Raw genomic sequence first — 18,616 nt, 5'->3', positions numbered from 1 at the left:
CACAATGTCACCTGCCCCTATCCCAGACTAACACAATGTCACCTGCCCCTATCCCAGACTAACACAATGTCACGTGCCCCTATCCCAGACTAACACAATGTCACGTGCCCCTATCCCAGACTAACACAATGTCACGTGCCCCTATCCCAGACTAACACAATGTCACCTGCCCCTATCCCAGACTAACATAATGTCACCTGCCCCTATCCCAGACTAACATAATGTCACCTGCCCCTATCCCAGACTAACATAATGTCACCTGCCCCTATCCCAGACTAACATAATGTCACCTGCCCCTATCCCAGACTAACATAATGTCACCTGCCCCTATCCCAGACTAACATAATGTCACCTGCCCCTATCCCAGACTAACACAATGTCACCTGTCCCTATCCCAGACTAACATAATGTCACCTGCCCCTATCCCAGACTAACATAATGTCACCTGCCCCTATCCCAGACTAACATAGTGTCATCTGCCCCTATCCCAGTGTAATATAATGTCACCTGCCCCTATCCCAGACTAACATAATGTCACCTGCCCCTATCCCAGACTAACATAATGTCACCTGCCCCTATCCCAGACTAACATAGTGTCATCTGCCCCTATCCCAGTGTAATATAATGTCACCTGCCCCTATCCCAGACTAACATAATGTCACCTGCCCCTATCCCAGACTAACATAGTGTCATCTGCCCCTATCCCAGACTAACATAATGTCATCTGCCCCTATCCCAGACTAACACAATGTCACCTGCCCCTATCCCAGACTAACATAATGTCACCTGCCCCTATCCCAGACTAACACAATGTCACCTGTCCCTATCCCAGACTAACACAATGTCACGTGCCCCTATCACGGGTCAGACTCACGGTCTATACGCGCTACATGTCTGTACAGAAACGATAACACCACAGTACGGAAGCCTGGAAGGGAGGTCAGTGATTGGCTACGGAAGCCAGGAGAGGAGGTCAGTGATTGGCTACGGAAGCTGGGAGAGGAAGTCAGTGATTGGCTACGGAAACCGAGAGGGGAGGTCAGGTCAGTGATTGGCTACGGAAACCGAGAGGGGAGGTCAGTGATTGGCTACGGAAGCCAGGAGAGGAGGTTAGTGATTGGCTACGGAAGCCAGGAGAGGAGGTTAGTGATTGGCTACGGAAGCCAGGAGAGGAGGTCAGGTCCGTGATTGGCTACGGAAGCTGAGAGGGGAGGTCAGTGATTGGCTACGGAAGCCAGGAGAGGAGGTCAGGTCCGTGATTGGCTACGGAAGCTGAGAGGGGAGGTCAGTGATTGGCTACGGAAGCCTGTAGAGTCTCTGCCAGCGCACAGTGACATTGACCGGGTGATTATGCGGCTGTTCCCCGCGCTTCTCATCTCTCACGGGAGAGTTTCCCGCCGTCTCGGCCTTGGGCCCCGCTCACGGCTGGATATGATGCGGAACCTGGTGACAGCTCTGGTCAGACACGAGAGGATAGAGACCACCTGGGTCCGGGCAGACGAGATGAGGTTCTATGCGGAAAAGGTGAGAGAGAGACTGGGGGGAGAGACTGAGGGAGAGAGAGACTGTAGGGGGGGGGGGAGAGAGAGAGAGAGAGAGACTGTAGGGGGGGGGGGGGAGAGAGAGAGAGAGAGAGAGACTGTAGGGGGGGGGGGGGAGAGAGAGAGAGAGAGACTGTGGGGAGGGAGAGAGAGAGAGAGAGACTGTAGGGGGGGGGGGGAGAGAGAGAGAGAGAGACTGTAGGGGGGGGGGGGAGAGAGAGAGAGAGAGAGAGACTGTATGGGGGAGAGAGAGAGACTGTAGGGGGGAGAGAGAGAGAGAGACTGTAGGGGGGAGAGAGAGAGAGAGACTGTAGGGGAAGAGAGGGAGAGAGAGACTGTAGGGGGAGAGACTGAGGGAGAGAGAGACTGTAGGGGAAGAGAGAGAGAGAGAGACTGTAGGGGGAGAGAGAGAGAGAGACTGTAGGGGGAGAGAGAGAGAGAGACTGTAGGGGAAGAGAGAGAGAGAGAGACTGTAGGGGGAGAGAGAGAGAGAGAGACTGTAGGGGAAGAGAGGGAGAGAGAGACTGTAGGGGAAGAGAGAGAGAGAGAGACTGTAGGGGGAGAGAGAGAGAGAGACTGTAGGGGAAGAGAGAGAGAGAGAGACTGTAGGGGGAGAGAGAGAGAGAGACTGTAGGGGAAGAGAGAGAGAGAGAGAGACTGTAGGGGGAGAGAGAGAGAGAGACTGTAGGGGAAGAGAGAGAGAGAGAGACTGTAGGGGGAGAGAGAGAGAGAGACTGTAGGGGAAGAGAGAGAGAGAGAGACTGTAGGGGGAGAGAGAGAGAGAGAGACTGTAGGGGAAGAGAGAGAGAGAGAGACTGTAGGGGGAGAGAGGGAGAGAGAGACTGTAGGGGGAGAGAGAGAGAGAGGGGACTGTAGGGGGAGAGAGAGAGAGAGACTGTAGGGGAAGAGAGGGAGAGAGAGACTGTAGGGGGAGAGAGAGAGAGAGACTGTAGGGGAAGAGAGAGAGAGAGACTGTAGGGGGAGAGAGAGAGAGAGAGACTGTAGGGGAAGAGAGGGAGAGAGAGACTGTAGGGGGAGAGACTGAGGGAGAGAGAGACTGTAGGGGGGAGAGAGGGAGAGACTGTAGGGGGAGAGAGAGAGAGACTGTAGGGGGGGAGACTGTAGGGGGAGAGACTGAGGGAGAGAGAGACTGTAGGGGGAGAGACTGAGGGAGAGAGAGACTGTAGGGGGGGGGGAGAGAGAGAGAGAGAGAGACTGTAGGGGGGGGGGGAGAGAGAGAGAGAGAGAGAGAGACTGTATGGGGGAGAGAGAGAGACTGTAGGGGGGAGAGAGAGAGAGAGACTGTAGGGGGGAGAGAGAGAGAGAGACTGTAGGGGAAGAGAGGGAGAGAGAGACTGTAGGGGGAGAGAGAGAGACTGTAGGGGGAGAGAGAGAGACTGTAGGGGGAGAGAGAGAGAGAGACTGTAGGGGGAGAGAGAGAGAGAGACTGTAGGGGAAGAGAGGGAGAGAGAGACTGTAGGGGGAGAGAGAGAGAGAGACTGTAGGGGAAGAGAGAGAGAGAGAGACTGTAGGGGGAGAGAGAGAGAGAGAGACTGTAGGGGAAGAGAGGGAGAGAGAGACTGAGGGAGAGAGAGACTGTAGGGGGGAGAGAGGGAGAGACTGTAGGGGGAGAGAGAGAGAGACTGTAGGGGGGGAGACTGTAGGGGGAGAGACTGAGGGAGAGAGAGACTGTAGGGGGAGAGACTGAGGGAGAGAGAGACTGTAGGGGGAGAGACTGAGGGAGAGAGAGACTGTAGGGGGGGGGGGAGAGAGAGACTGTAGGGGGGGGGGGGAGAGAGAGAGAGAGACTGTAGGGGGGGGGAGAGAGAGAGAGAGAGAGACTGTAGGGGGGGAGAGAGAGAGAGAGACTGTAGGGGGGAGAGAGAGAGAGAGACTGTAGGGGGGAGAGAGAGAAAGAGACTGTAGGGGAAGAGAGGGAGAGAGAGACTGTAGGGGGAGAGACTGAGGGAGAGAGAGACTGTAGGGGGAGAGAGGGAGAGAGAGACTGTAGGGGGAGAGACTGAGGGAGAGAGAGACTGTAGGGGGAGAGACTGAGGGAGAGAGAGACTGTAGGGGGGAGAGAGGGAGAGAGAGACTGTAGGGGGGAGAGACTGAGGGAGAGAGAGACTGTAGGGGGAGAGACTGAGGGAGAGAGAGACTGTAGGGGGAGAGACTGAGGGAGAGAGAGACTGTAGGGGGAGAGAGGGAGAGAGAGACTGTAGGGGGAGAGAGGGAGAGAGAGACTGTAGGGGGAGAGACTGAGGGAGAGAGAGACTGAGGGAGAGAGAGACTGTAGGGGGAGAGACTGAGGGAGAGAGAGACTGTAGGGGGAGAGTGGGGGAGAGAGAGACTGTAGGGGGAGAGTGGGGGAGAGAGAGACTGTAGGGGGAGAGTGGGGGAGAGAGAGACTGTAGGGGGAGAGTGGGGGAGAGAGAGACTGTAGGGGGAGAGTGGGGGAGAGAGAGACTGTAGGGGGAGAGTGGGGGAGAGAGAGACTGTAGGGGGAGAGTGGGGGAGAGAGAGGACTGTAGGGGGAGAGTGGGGGAGAGAGAGACTGTAGGGGGAGAGTGGGGGAGAGAGAGACTGTAGGGGGAGAGTGGGGGAGAGAGAGACTGTAGGGGGAGAGTGGGGGAGAGAGAGACTGTAGGGGGAGAGTGGGGGAGAGAGAGACTGTAGGGGGAGAGTGGGGGAGAGAGAGACTGTAGGGGGAGAGTGGGGGAGAGAGAGACTGTAGGGGGAGAGTGGGGGAGAGAGAGACTGTAGGGGGAGAGTGGGGGAGAGAGAGACTGTAGGGGGAGAGTGGGGGAGAGAGAGACTGTAGGGGGAGAGTGGGGGAGAGAGAGACTGTAGGGGGAGAGTGGGGGAGAGAGAGACTGTAGGGGGAGAGTGGGGGAGAGAGAGACTGTAGGGGGGAGAGTGGGAGAGACTGTAGGGGGGAGAGTGGGAGAGACTGTAGGGGGGAGAGTGGGAGAGACTGTAGGGGGGAGAGTGGGAGAGACTGTAGGGGGGAGAGTGGGAGAGACTGTAGGGGGGAGAGTGAGAGAGACTGTAGGGGGGAGAGTGGGAGAGACTGTAGGGGGGAGAGAGGGAGAGACTGTAGGGGGGAGAGTGGGAGAGACTGTAGGGGGGAGAGTGGGAGAGACTGTAGGGGGGAGAGTGGGAGAGACTGTAGGGGGGAGAGTGGGAGAGACTGTAGGGGGGAGAGTGAGAGAGACTGTAGGGGGGAGAGTGAGAGAGACTGTAGGGGGGAGAGTGAGAGAGACTGTAGGGGGGAGAGTGAGAGAGACTGTAGGGGGGAGAGTGAGAGAGACTGTAGGGGGGAGAGTGAGAGAGACTGTAGGGGGGGAGAGTGAGAGAGACTGTAGGGGGGAGAGTGAGAGAGACTGTAGGGGGGAGAGTGAGAGAGACTGTAGGGGGGAGAGTGAGAGAGACTGTAGGGGGGAGAGTGAGAGAGACTGTAGGGGGGAGAGTGAGAGAGAGAGACTGTAGGGGGAGAGAGGGAGAGAGAGACTGTAGGGGGAGAGAGGGAGAGAGAGACTGTAGGGGGAGAGAGGGAGAGAGAGACTGTAGGGGGAGAGAGGGAGAGAGAGACTGTAGGGGGAGAGAGGGAGAGAGGGACTGTAGAGGGAGAGAGGGACTGTAGGGGGAGAGAGGGACTGTAGGGGGAGAGGGGGGGAGAGAGGGAGAGAGAGACTGTAGGGGGAGAGTGAGAGAGACTGTAGGGGGAGAGTGAGAGAGACTGTAGGGGGAGAGTGAGAGAGACTGTAGGGGGAGAGTGAGAGAGACTGTAGGGGGAGAGTGAGAGAGACTGTAGGGGGAGAGTGAGAGAGACTGTAGGGGGAGAGTGAGAGAGACTGTAGGGGGAGAGAGAGAGAGACTGTAGGGGGAGAGAGAGAGAGACTGTAGGGGGAGAGTGAGAGAGACTGTAGGGGGAGAGTGAGAGAGACTGTAGGGGGAGAGTGAGAGAGACTGTAGGGGGAGAGAGAGAGAGACTGTAGGGGGAGAGTGAGAGAGACTGTAGGGGGAGAGTGAGAGAGACTGTAGGGGGAGAGTGAGAGAGACTGTAGGGGGAGAGTGAGAGAGACTGGAGGGGGAGAGTGAGAGAGACTGTAGGGGGAGAGTGAGAGAGACTGTAGGGGGAGAGTGAGAGAGACTGTAGGGGGAGAGTGAGAGAGACTGTAGGGGGAGAGTGAGAGAGACTGTAGGGGGAGAGTGAGAGAGACTGTAGGGGGAGAGAGAGAGAGACTGTAGGGGGAGAGTGAGAGAGACTGTAGGGGGAGAGTGAGAGAGACTGTAGGGGGAGAGTGAGAGAGACTGTAGGGGGAGAGTGAGAGAGACTGTAGGGGGAGAGTGAGAGAGACTGTAGGGGGAGAGTGAGAGAGACTGTAGGGGGAGAGTGAGAGAGACTGTAGGGGGAGAGTGAGAGAGACTGTAGGGGGAGAGTGAGAGAGACTGTAGGGGGAGAGTGAGAGAGACTGTAGGGGGAGAGTGAGAGAGACTGTAGGGGGAGAGTGAGAGAGACTGTAGGGGGAGAGTGAGAGAGACTGTAGGGGGAGAGTGAGAGAGACTGTAGGGGGAGAGTGAGAGAGACTGTAGGGGGAGAGTGAGAGAGACTGTAGGGGGAGAGTGAGAGAGACTGTAGGGGGAGAGTGAGAGAGACTGTAGGGGGAGAGTGAGAGAGACTGTAGGGGGAGAGTGAGAGAGACTGTAGGGGGAGAGTGAGAGAGACTGTAGGGGGAGAGTGAGAGAGACTGTAGGGGGAGAGTGAGAGAGACTGTAGGGGGGAGAGTGAGAGAGACTGTAGGGGGAGAGTGAGAGAGACTGTAGGGGGAGAGTGAGAGACTGTAGGGGGAGAGTGAGAGACTGTAGGGGGAGAGTGAGAGAGACTGTAGGGGGAGAGTGAGAGAGACTGTAGGGGGAGAGTGAGAGAGACTGTAGGGGGAGAGTGAGAGAGACTGTAGGGGGAGAGAGACTGTAGGGGGAGAGAGACTGTAGGGGGAGAGAGACTGTAGGGGGAGAGAGACTGTAGGGGGAGAGTGACTGTAGGGGGAGAGTGACTGTAGGGGGAGAGTGACTGTAGGGGGAGAGTGACTGTAGGGGGAGAGAGACTGTAGGGGGAGAGAGACTGTAGGGGGAGAGTGAGAGAGACTGTAGGGGGAGAGTGAGAGAGACTGTAGGGGGAGAGACTGAGGGAGAGAGAGACTGTAGGGGGAGAGTGGGAGAGAGAGAGACTGTAGGGGGAGAGTGGGAGAGAGAGAGACTGTAGGGGGAGAGTGGGAGAGAGAGAGACTGTAGGGGGAGAGTGGGGGAGAGAGAGACTGTAGGGGGAGAGTGGGGGAGAGAGAGACTGTAGGGGGAGAGTGGGGGAGAGAGAGACTGTAGGGGGAGAGTGGGGGAGAGAGAGACTGTAGGGGGAGAGTGGGGGAGAGAGAGACTGTAGGGGGAGAGTGGGGGAGAGAGAGACTGTAGGGGGAGAGTGGGGGAGAGAGAGACTGTAGGGGGAGAGTGGGGGAGAGAGAGACTGTAGGGGGAGAGAGACTGTAGGGGGAGAGTGGGGGAGAGAGAGACTGTAGGGGGAGAGTGGGGGAGAGAGAGACTGTAGGGGGAGAGTGGGGGAGAGAGAGACTGTAGGGGGAGAGTGGGGGAGAGAGAGACTGTAGGGGGAGAGTGGGGGAGAGAGAGACTGTAGGGGGAGAGAGAGACTGTAGGGGGAGAGTGGGAGAGAGAGAGACTGTAGGGGGGAGAGTGGGAGAGACTGTAGGGGGGAGAGTGGGAGAGACTGTAGGGGGGAGAGTGAGAGAGACTGTAGGGGGGAGAGTGAGAGAGACTGTAGGGGGGAGAGTGAGAGAGACTGTAGGGGGGAGAGTGAGAGAGACTGTAGGGGGGAGAGTGAGAGAGACTGTAGGGGGGAGAGTGAGAGAGACTGTAGGGGGGAGAGTGAGAGAGACTGTAGGGGGGAGAGTGAGAGAGACTGTAGGGGGGAGAGTGAGAGAGACTGTAGGGGGGAGAGTGAGAGAGAGAGACTGTAGGGGGGAGAGTGAGAGAGAGAGACTGTAGGGGGAGAGTGAGAGAGAGAGACTGTAGGGGGAGAGTGAGAGAGAGAGAGACTGTAGGGGGAGAGTGAGAGAGAGACTGTAGGGGGAGAGTGAGAGAGAGACGGACTGTAGGGGGAGAGAGGGACTGTAGGGGGGGAGAGAGGGAGAGAGAGACTGTAGGGGGAGAGAGGGATTGAGCGCAGCTGGTTGTATTTGCTGGGTGCTGTGTGGTTGAGCTGCTACCAAACGATGCCCTCACACTCTCATTACAGATCATTGATTACGCTAAGCGCGGTGACAGTGACATGAAGGCCATGCGCATGGCTGACTTCTGGTTGACTGTAAGTTATAGATAATATCAGTTTAATGGTATTTAAAGAAATATATTTCTTTCATATAGGTGGCGAGAGTCCACTATTTGTTACACATGGGATATACATTCCTACCAGGAGGAGGCAAAGTTTCCCAAACCTCAAAGCCTATAAATACCCCACCCACCCCACTCATATCTCAGTTTAAACTTTTCCTTCTTTTGAGGGGATGTGCTTCGGTGATATTAAAGTCTGTTTTTTTCCCTCAGACGGACAGTAATTATGTTCTACCTCTGTTTACCTCTGGTGTGTCTACAAATGGTAGACTCGTATCAGAAGCCACAATCGGCCAATTCTGTTTTATAATCTTTTGAATGGCCATAGAGGCTGGCGTATGTCTGGTGATAAAGTTGAGCCTGGTGTCCACTGGTTTAGATTGTTTAAGGATCAGATTATGCTGTGTTAGACTATGGGCTTTGGCAGGTTGTTGAGTAATCAGAGTCCTTGGATAGCCCCTGCCAAGGAAGCGTTGTTTTTCTGCAAACCCATCCAGACTGTCACCTAACAGCTCCTAAACAATCAGTGTTGACGAGTTTCACTGCTTGCTGTTACACACTCAAGTCCATGTCAGAGTGTCACTGCAAGACTGTCGCACTTGAGAAGCTGTGCTTGTTCTACTGCATGGATACTGGAGGGTAAAGACCATTATTTTTATATATATACATACACACACACACACTCGCTCCTTTATGCCTCAATAGGATCAAGGGTTAATATCAGGGAGATTATTTGAACAGCTAGGAGTTATTTATAACTGCTTTAACGTGAGAGTTTTTGGGCTCATAGACTGTGCGCTTTTTGCTTGGAACAAACAGGTTTCACTTTCGTTTTTGAGTGTTGCGTAGCTCATAATAGCTTAGCGCCTTTTTCATTGCAGGGGAAGTGCGGATGTGGTCTTTTCATTTTGCTATGATCTTGTTGTGGACATTACTCCTAAGGAGAGCATATTCACGGTTAGCTGTCTGGGTCTAGGAGGTGGTGAGTGCCCCAGCTATTGGGATTATAAAGGTGCCGTTTTTTAGATAAAAGCGTTTACTTTGTGTCTGTACTTCTGTGAATATATCTTAGCTATGGAGTATTCTGATGCATTAGAAGGTTCCGCTCCTTCTGTACTGATTAATAATTCCTGTTTTATATATTGTGAGGAGGCCGTGGTTTGCCCGCCTGCTCAATTTTGTTCCATATTCCTAAGCACTGTTCTAAAGTCTAAGAAGGGAGACAAGCCTGCTAATACTCATAGCGCTATTAGCCCCTCTGAGCCATCTACCTCTCAGGAATCTGTGTTGCAAGAGGTTTCTACCCTTTCTGCACTACCCGCTCCACATGTAGTTGCCCACGGCTCACAATCGGCAGTGTCTGCGGCCCTGAGTGCGTTACCTGGCTCTAGCAAACATAAGAGAATGGTTAAACATAGTTCTCCTGACCTAGAGTCATCTAAATATATGTCGGATTTAACTACTATGTCCCAGCTATCCGAGGTTGAGTTAACATCTGTAGCTTCAGAGTTTGAACTTTTCAGTTTCTACACCTCCTTCGGGGGAGGAACCCGCCTTTTTAGATTTAAAATTGAGCATCTGCAGGTTTTTTTTAAAGGAGGCTCTGTCTACGCTAGAGGTTCCAGAGGCTACACTCCCTGAGGAACCTAAGATCCCTAAATTAGACATGGTTTATGAAGACAGGAATGTTCCTCTGACTTTTCCTGTGCCAGTTAAGATGGCGAACATTATTAGTAACGAATGGGAAGGAATAGGAACTTCTTTTTCCCCCCTTGTCTACTTTAAAAAAAAAATATTCCCTGACGATCAATAAGATTTGTGGGGGTTCCATCCCTAAGGTGGATGGCGCTATTTCTACACTGGCTAAGCATACTGCTATCCCTCTGGAGGATAGTTCTTCTTTTAGAGAGCCTATGGATAAGAAAATGGAAACCTTTCTGAGGAAGATTGTGATGGACAGCCTGGTACCCCAAATGAGTACCTCCGTCAGAACACTTCCCTTGTCCTGGACATCCCTTTATCCAGAGCAATAGCTCCTGGTATCTCCCTTTTGACTGCAGTCTAAAGTTATGGAGGAGAACAGATCTGAGGCAACACTCAGTTTTCTGAACACAAAAATGAACACTTTATTTGAAAGCAGCACACAGATTTATACACCCTGGCTTCAGGTTACAGAGGGCATTGGTTTAACAGTAAAGCAAACATATGAACAATGCATCAAACCTCTAACAATTGTCTATTCACAGGTAAAACAGATTAACATATTAAGTACTCAGACAATCTGATGTTGGGCAGTCTAGTTAACATAATCACACAAGGACACAATCAGTTTACCCAGACAGACTCCTGAGACACAATCAGATTAGAAACGTAAATGAAATACATCTTATTACAGAATATAGGAACAGTTCTTATTAACTATTAAGTCCTTTATGCCCACTTGGTTTATACAGTCAAAATATCTCCCACAAGGGGCATACAGGGGGACATGGACATAAGACAGAGTTATGAAAGTACATGGGGTGTCCAGCACATAAAATTCCACATTTCCATGCAGTCTCTGGGTATCCTTAAGCCCATATACCTCCTGCCCAAATAATGTTCCATAACAGGCCCTCAGATCTTGGTGACTCACGTCACATATCTCCCCCTTCGGAAGGAGACTAACACAGGAGCAGACCCCAGACGGGTTGACTTCGAAGTTAGTCCGTAGATCCATTCCCCCAAAGCCCGTATCCACACAATACCCCAAACAAATTGTCCCAAACAGAGCATCACTCACCCGGCTGACCACTGCCTCTCTCATAGAACATACCCGCTGCTGGGGAGAAGTGCCGACTGTCCCTTCTCCCTGGAGTCCTGTCAGTCACTGGAGAGAAGACAGGGTGGCTGGACTCACTCCAACATGCTGTTGCAGATCTGGGTCATATGCCCAGCATCCCTGGAGAATACAGATGGAGACTGTAGTCCCATCCACTTGTACTGGATAGGAATCTCCCATTGCTTGCAGAGAGAGAGACCGACATCTCTTGGTCCCAATGCCAGCTCCTCGGCTGGGATTGCTGCATGCTCCTCTGGTCCCTCTGCCAGTGTGAGGGTGTCATTCCCGTTTTCTGGGGTGCCGGTTAGGAGTGGGCAGAGGCCAACAACACTCTGCCCTGTTGCTTGCTCTTCTGTTGGGTAATCTGCATCTGACACCTCAGAGGAAAAGTCAATTAAATCCACAATCTCTGGGTCCAGCTAGGAAGATAGCAAGGTGACTAGGGTCCCCATGCCAGGGGGTTGGGGGTTTGGGCACTGTCTCATCCACACCTCCCGGACTAACATCCGTGGATATGAAGTCCACTAGATCCGTTGCCTCTGAAGTAAGTAAAGGACCACTTTCCAGCAGTTCTAGGTAATCCACCTCAAGGTACTATTCCTTATAGATAAGCCATGTCAGGTCAGGCTCTAAGGCAAGTGCTTCCAATGACTGTAACAGCTCCTGCCTCTTGCTTTGAATGTCCCAGAATCGATATCCCTCGGGACTGCCAAAGTCACCTTTCTCCTCAAATGCTTCCCATAATAAGCCGGGGCCACCAAAGTCATCACCTTCCGGGGAATAGTGCGTTTCTGCCCTCGACTGCCACCTGTCTGCAAACAGTGTGGGGTGTGTGTATATATGGTGTGGGGTGAGGGTGTATACACAGGTTGTACATGAACCTGTCCTCATGCGCACAGAGTAAGGGCAACAAACACAGCAACACCAGCTTCTCAAAGATACTGCAGAAAAATTTTCACTTAAAAAAAAAAATTCTCATTGCAAAAAATGAAAAAAAAGTTCTGCCTCTGTTGGGGGTTGAAACAATGACCCCCTGGCGGACACAATGGGGCGCCCAGGGGGATTGATTAAAGATTTATGGATCTTGGATAGGACAAATTGGATTATTAACTGTCAAAAACTTGTAGGTGTCGTCATTAATGATATTTGCATTGTATGCAAAACCCAAAAATTCATCAACCTGTCGCTTAAATATATTTATATAATCTTTGGGTACTGCGATGGGGTCTAAAATGGCCCCATTTTACGCAAATATTTACATGTCAATGTATGAACATGAACATATTCTTCTTCAGAATCAGGACTCCATCCGGTTTTATCGTTGATATATATTGACAATATTTTTCTAATCTGGAGAGGGTGGGTTGACACACTAATGCAGTGGTTTAACCATTTAAATGGACTTGAGTCTACTGTCCACTTTAAATTGGAAACTGATTTAGTCAAAATTAATTTTCTTGATGTTGAAATTTATAAAGGTGAGACACACACAGGTTTAAGATTACATACCACACTATACAGCAAACCCTCTGAAAAGAACTCTGTTACACTTTTCATCCTACATTTCAAAAGACATTGGTCAGCTCGTCACAGCTCCTGCGTGTTGTCCGCAACAACACAGAGAATGACCACAAGAAAATTCAACTCAATGAGATGTCCCAACACTTCTTTGATGACTCTGATTACTCAACGATCTGCCAAAGACCATGGTCTAACACAGCATAATCTGGTCCTTAAACAACCTAAACCAGTGGACACCAGGTTCAACATTATCACCACACACACACGCCAACCTCTGGGGCCATTCAGAAGATTAGAAAACAGAATTGGCCGATTGTGGCTTCTGAATTGGCCGATTGTGGCTTCTGAATTGGCCGATCGGCTGACATGCACATCTGACCATGTTGATATATATATTATTATTTTCCATGTTCGCTTTATTACGTGTGTGAAACACTAACCATGTTCAGAGAGAGACTGGCCAACCATAAGTCTGCCATCAGACAAGTGATTGATAAAGTGGATCTGACCAACCTGTGTAACGGCATTTCTAACAGGCTGGTTATGCCATCTCTTCCAGGAGGACTATACTTATTGATCATATACCTAAGTCAAGACTTGGAGGTGATAGATCTAGAGCACTATTAAAGTTGGAGTCTAGATGGATTCATACACTGGACACATTAGCCCCGAAGGGGCTGAATACCATGGTAGATTACAGCTGTTTCTACAAATGAGACTGTGGGCATCCTTCCCTATCGTTCCCTATGTTTAGCAGGTCTCTACCATGTCCTTGAAGCACGTCGTTTTTAATTATGTAACCATTTGTAATTAATTAACAAAACCACTAAGCACATTACAATTACAAATGGTATTTTGTATATATGTTTTCATTTTTATTATGGGTTTAAGGATTTGGTCATGTGGGCCCACGACTATATGTGTTACTATTCTGACAATGTGTTATTCCGTTGCCATAGTGATGGTCCCCGATGACTAATCGGGTCACACTTATGGGGTTAAACATAGGGACTTATTGGTGATATGTTGTATACATTGTTTTGCTTCCATGTGAACAACAGTGTTAATTTTGACGGCAAGTTTCAATTTAGTCTTAGTTTTAGTCATATTTTAGTCATCTGAATTGTTTTAGTTTTAATCTAGTTTTAGTCGACTGAATCTCCAGTAGATTTTAGTCAACTAAAATCTAAGGGGTTTAGTTAAGGTGTAATGCATTATTTAAGCATTTCTCTATCATTTGCAAACTGATTATATACTCCAGGAGTAAACATAACACCTGTTAATATTTATGGTATTAAGGTTTAAACCTGCAATACAGACACAGATTTAACCGTTGTGATACATAACGTCTTTATTAAACTTAAATTAAATAAAACCAAGTTTCATAAACAAACAGAAGTGCAACTTTAAAATATAAAAAAAAAAGCTGTATTGAACATATTACCCAATATAAAAACAGTTCTCTGTTAATAATTAAAAAAAAGTATCAAGAAACTCAACACAACAGTTTCTGCAGCTAGCACAGGCACAGCATAACTTAAACCCATATTCGTGTATATAACATGTCTTTATCTTAAAATTTAATAAAATGAAGTTTCGTAAATTTTACAAAAGAGCAGTAATTGGATATGGATTGATTATAACAACTTGCATAAAATGTTTTTGTCAGCACATTTTGATTTAGTTTTAGTCATAGTCTTTTGACTAAAATGTCATTTTAGACGACGAAATTAACACTGGTGAACAAGGCCTCGATTAGGGGGCAAAACGTTATGGATTAACAACATTTTGATATGCAATAAAGTTGTTTGATGTTTACTCTGAGTGCCTACATTTGTTTGAGAATCCACCAGGATTTACACCGTATCCAGATTTTCAGATGCTTTATATATAACGTTTGCTTTGCCGTTTCATCAGGCAGTATAGTTTTTAGTTTAGTGTGATGGATCTCACTAGTACCCTTCCTCGGTATAGCTGCCAGTCACTGCCTCCTCAAGACTGGAACCACCAGAACCTTAAATATTAACCCCAATAATCAGGTAAGACTGATTTTTCGAACAAGCAAGAAAGAACACTTTATTAAAACCAAAGACACACATTTTTATACTGTTCCAGGGACAATCCCTCTTTTGGAATCTGAGTAAACAATAGAGGGTCTAAAGTTGTTGTGCAAACAAACCACTGCCCAACCCTGCACCTGGACATGTAGTTTCTCTCATCACTAATAGCTTCTCTCTTATCACTAATGGGATTAGATTTAGTGGAGTCTACATTTCTGGGGAACAAGTTTTCCTAACAAAGATAAGCCGGGCAGGTGTGGCTGAGGCCGAAACTTTCCATAAGCCCAGCTACATGTGGGTCAGTATTCCATCCTGAAAGACACAGGTCTTAGTAAAAACCCACCCTGGTTACTGATGGTCCTATTGCAGGTATAAAAACGGGATATTTCTCATGGAAAACTGTAGAGTGCTCCGATAACCGTCATGTGTAATAAAACAGTCCAAAATTAGTCCCAAGAGGCCGGTTACCTGGGCTGTGCCTTAGCTGCTTGAACCACAACACTGCCCCAAGCACTCTCAGTAAGGGATGTTACTCCTGCAGTCCTCAGTCTGTCACATAGAGCAAACCTTATTAGTTGGCTTTGACCAGTTAGTGGTCAGTGTGAGCTCTTTCCTTGTCACTGAAGGGTTTGTTAATATAAGTTTCTGTACAAATCTTTATGCTAAGCAAATAATCTCATTTTCTTTTAGGAAAAAGATTTGATTCACAAACTCTTCAAGATGCTGGCTCCTCGGTTTGAGTCACACAGCAGCAATTACACCAACATGTATCAGATTCCGACTCGCCAGAACCTGGACCGTGCCAAGATGGCTGTTATCGAGTACAAAGGAAATCCGTACCCCCCTCTAATAACTCCGAAGAGGGACAATGACAAGACATTGCTAAACCAGCTTATAAAGGGTTACAGGCTAGAAAAAGCCCGTGCCACAGCGTAACGAGGACTTATTCAACATAAACCGCTGCTTGTGATAATTTTGTATTAAAGAAGTTTCATCTCAAATTCTGTTTGGTTTATAATAATGGTGCAGGTCGTTAGTGATCACATATTCGCTCTATTTGGTTGGTGGAGACAGAGTTGATAACTGCACAGTTCTACACTGGAAACGTCCTGTCCATAAGCGCCATACAGGATACGAAGCACAGCTGTTCCTGGTTAATATTTGTGCACAGAGGCGACTCTAGATTTAGTGAGGCTTTAGGCAAAACTTAGTATGAGGCCACTCGTCAAATGCAAAAATAGCCTCATGTTTATTTGATTTAACAATATATTTTTGTGCAAGAAGCCGAGAATAAATCTGTAATAAAACAGGTGAAGTCATAAAGCAAATTATTCAAACGATAGCTATAAACTCCAACAGTCTGATATAAACATCACTTGTATTTGCCATCAGGAGCAACAGACGCCAAAACTAAATATCTTCTGCCAATGCAAACTACAGGGCAACAGATCAAACCCCAGAGCAGATGCATAGTCTCCTACCTCCTGTTACACCAAATACATATCACAGCAAATCACTGACCTGATGCATTACCTACTGTCTCTGTTATGTCACAGCAAATCACTGACCTGATGCATTACCTACTGTCTCTGTTATGTCACAGCAAATCACTGACCTGATGCATTACCTACTGTATCTGTTATGTCACAGCAAATCACTGACCTGATGCATTACCTACTGTATCTGTTATGTCACAGCAAATCACTGACCTGATGCATTACCTACTGTATCTGTTATGTCACAGCAAATCACTGACCTGATGCATTACCTACTGTCTCTGTTATGTCACAGCAAATCACTGACCTGATGCATTACCTACTGTATCTGTTATGTCACAGCAAATCACTGACCTGATGCATTACCTACTGTATCTGTTATGTCACAGCAAATCACTGACCTGATGCATTACCTACTGTCTCTGTTATGTCACAGCAAATCACTGACCTGATGCATTACCTACTGTATCTGTTATGTCACAGCAAATCACTGACCTGATGCATTACCTACTGTCTCTGTTATGTCACAGCAAATCACTGACCTGATGCATTACCTACTGTATCTGTTATGTCACAGCAAATCACTGACCTGATGCATTACCTACTGTATCTGTTATGTCACAGCAAATCACTGACCTGATGCATTACCTACTGTCTCTGTTATGTCACAGCAAATCACTGACCTGATGCATTACCTACTGTCTCTGTTATGTCACAGCAAATCACTGACCTGATGCATTACCTACTGTCTCTGTTATGTCACAGCAAATCACTGACCTGATGCATTACCTACTGTATCTGTTATGTCACAGCAAATCACTGACCTGATGCATTACCTACTGTCTCTTATGTCACAGCAAATCACTGACCTGATGCATTACCTACTGTCTCTTATGTCACAGCAAATCACTGACCTGATGCATTACCTACTGTCTCTTATGTCACAGCAAATCACTGACCTGATGCATTACCTACTGTCTCTTATGTCACAGCAAATCACTGACCTGATGCATTTACCTACTGTCTCTTATGTCACAGCAAATCACTGACCTGATGCATTACCTACTGTCTCTTATGTCACAGCAAATCACTGACCTGATGCATTACCTACTGTCTCTGTTATGTCACAGCAAATCACTGACCTGATGCATTACCTACTGTCTCTGTTATGTCACAGCAAATCATTGACCTGATGCATTACCTACTGTACCTGTTATGTCAGGTATATGTCACAGCAAATCACTGACCTGATTCATTACCTACTGTCTCTGTTATGTCACAGCAAATCACTGACCTGATGCATTACCTACTGTCTCTGTTATGTCACAGCAAATCACTGACCTGATGCATTACCTACTGTCTCTGTTATGTCACAGCAAATCACTGACCTGATGCATTACCTACTGTCTCTTATGTCACAGCAAATCACTGACCTGATGCATTACCTACTGTCTCTGTTATGTCACAGCAAATCACTGACCTGATGCATTACCTACTGTCTGTTATGTCACAGCAAATCACTGACCTGATGCATTACCTACTGTCTCTGTTATGTCACAGCAAATCACTGACCTGATGCATTACCTACTGTCTCTGTTATGTCAGTTATATGTCACAGCAAATCACTGACCTGTTTTATTAACTACTGTATCTGTTATGTCAGGTATATGTCACAGCAAATCACTGACCTGATGCATTACCTACTGTCTCTGTTATGTCAGTTATATGTCACAGCAAATCACTGACCTGATGCATTACCTACTGTCTCTGTTATGTCAGGTATATGTCACAGCAAATCACTGACCTGATGCATTACCTACTGTCTCTGTTATGTCAGGTATATGTCACAGCAAATCACTGACCTGATGCATTACCTACTGTCTCTGTTATGTCACAGCAAATCACTGACCTGATGCATTACCTACTGTCTCGGTTATGTCGGGTATATGTCACAGCAAATCACTGACCTGATGCATTACCTACTGTATCTGTTATGTCACAGCAAATCACTGACCTGATGCATTACCTACTGTCTCTGTTATGTCAGGTATATGTCACAGCAAATCACTGACCTGATGCATTACCTACTGTATCTGTTATGTCACAGCAAATCACTGACCTGATGCATTACCTACTGTCTCTTATGTCAGGTATATGTCACAGCAAATCACTGACCTGATGCATTACCTACTGTATCTGTTATGTCCGTTATATGTCACAGCAAATCACTGACCTGATGCATTACCTACTGTCTCTGTTATGTCAGGTATATGTCACAGCAAATCACTGACCTGATGCATTACCTACTGTATCTGTTATGTCACAGCAAATCACTGACCTGATGCATTACCTACTGTCTCTGTTATGTCACAGCAAATCACTGACCTGATGCATTACCTACTGTCTCTTATGTCACAGCAAATCACTGACCTGATGCATTACCTACTGTACCTGTTATGTCAGGTATATGTCACAGCAAATCACTGACCTGATGCATTACCTACTGTCTCTTATGTCACAGCAAATCACTGACCTGATGCATTACCTACTGTCTCTGTTATGTCACAGCAAATCACTGACCTGATGCATTACCTACTGTCTCTGTTATGTCACAGCAAATCACTGACCTGATGCATTACCTACTGTCTCTGTTATGTCACAGCAAATCATTGACCTGATGCATTACCTACTGTACCTGTTATGTCAGGTATATGTCACAGCAAATCACTGACCTGATGCATTACCTACTGTCTCTGTTATGTCACAGCAAATCAC

The 18,616-nt window shown here is 48.2% G+C and overlaps 2 protein-coding genes across 4 annotated transcripts in view; one reads left to right on the top strand and one right to left on the bottom strand.

Moving 5' to 3' along the window:
* Positions 1 to 1,003, bottom strand: part of ZNF410 (zinc finger protein 410) — a gene marked incomplete in the record, with an annotated part of 101,198 nt that extends 100,195 nt beyond the window's left edge. The window contains 1 exon segment of the mRNA XM_053697057.1: positions 875 to 1,003.
* Positions 1,004 to 1,168: 165 nt separating this feature from the next.
* MRPL17 (mitochondrial ribosomal protein L17) lies at positions 1,169 to 15,346 on the top strand. 3 transcript variants are annotated; one of them, XM_053697055.1, is made up of 4 exons: positions 1,169 to 1,251; positions 1,290 to 1,524; positions 7,849 to 7,917; positions 15,036 to 15,346. In XM_053697055.1, the coding sequence occupies exons 2-4, from the start codon at positions 1,351 to 1,353 to the stop codon at positions 15,279 to 15,281; spliced, it is 489 nt and encodes a 162-aa protein (XP_053553030.1). In that variant the 5' UTR covers positions 1,169 to 1,251; positions 1,290 to 1,350; the 3' UTR covers positions 15,282 to 15,346. The 3 variants fall into 3 exon arrangements, with proteins under 3 accessions (XP_053553030.1, XP_053553031.1, XP_053553029.1); XM_053697054.1 differs by having other exon boundaries at positions 1,221 to 1,524; XM_053697056.1 differs by lacking the exon at positions 7,849 to 7,917 and having other exon boundaries at positions 1,217 to 1,524.
* Positions 15,347 to 18,616: the final 3,270 nt, after the last annotated feature.

The sequence above is a fragment of the Bombina bombina genome, chromosome 1 (genome assembly GCF_027579735.1).
Source record: "Bombina bombina isolate aBomBom1 chromosome 1, aBomBom1.pri, whole genome shotgun sequence".
Classification (NCBI taxonomy): Eukaryota; Metazoa; Chordata; class Amphibia; order Anura; family Bombinatoridae; genus Bombina; species Bombina bombina.
Note: the sequence above shows the minus strand (reverse complement) of the source record. Positions and strands in the feature narration are given on the sequence as shown.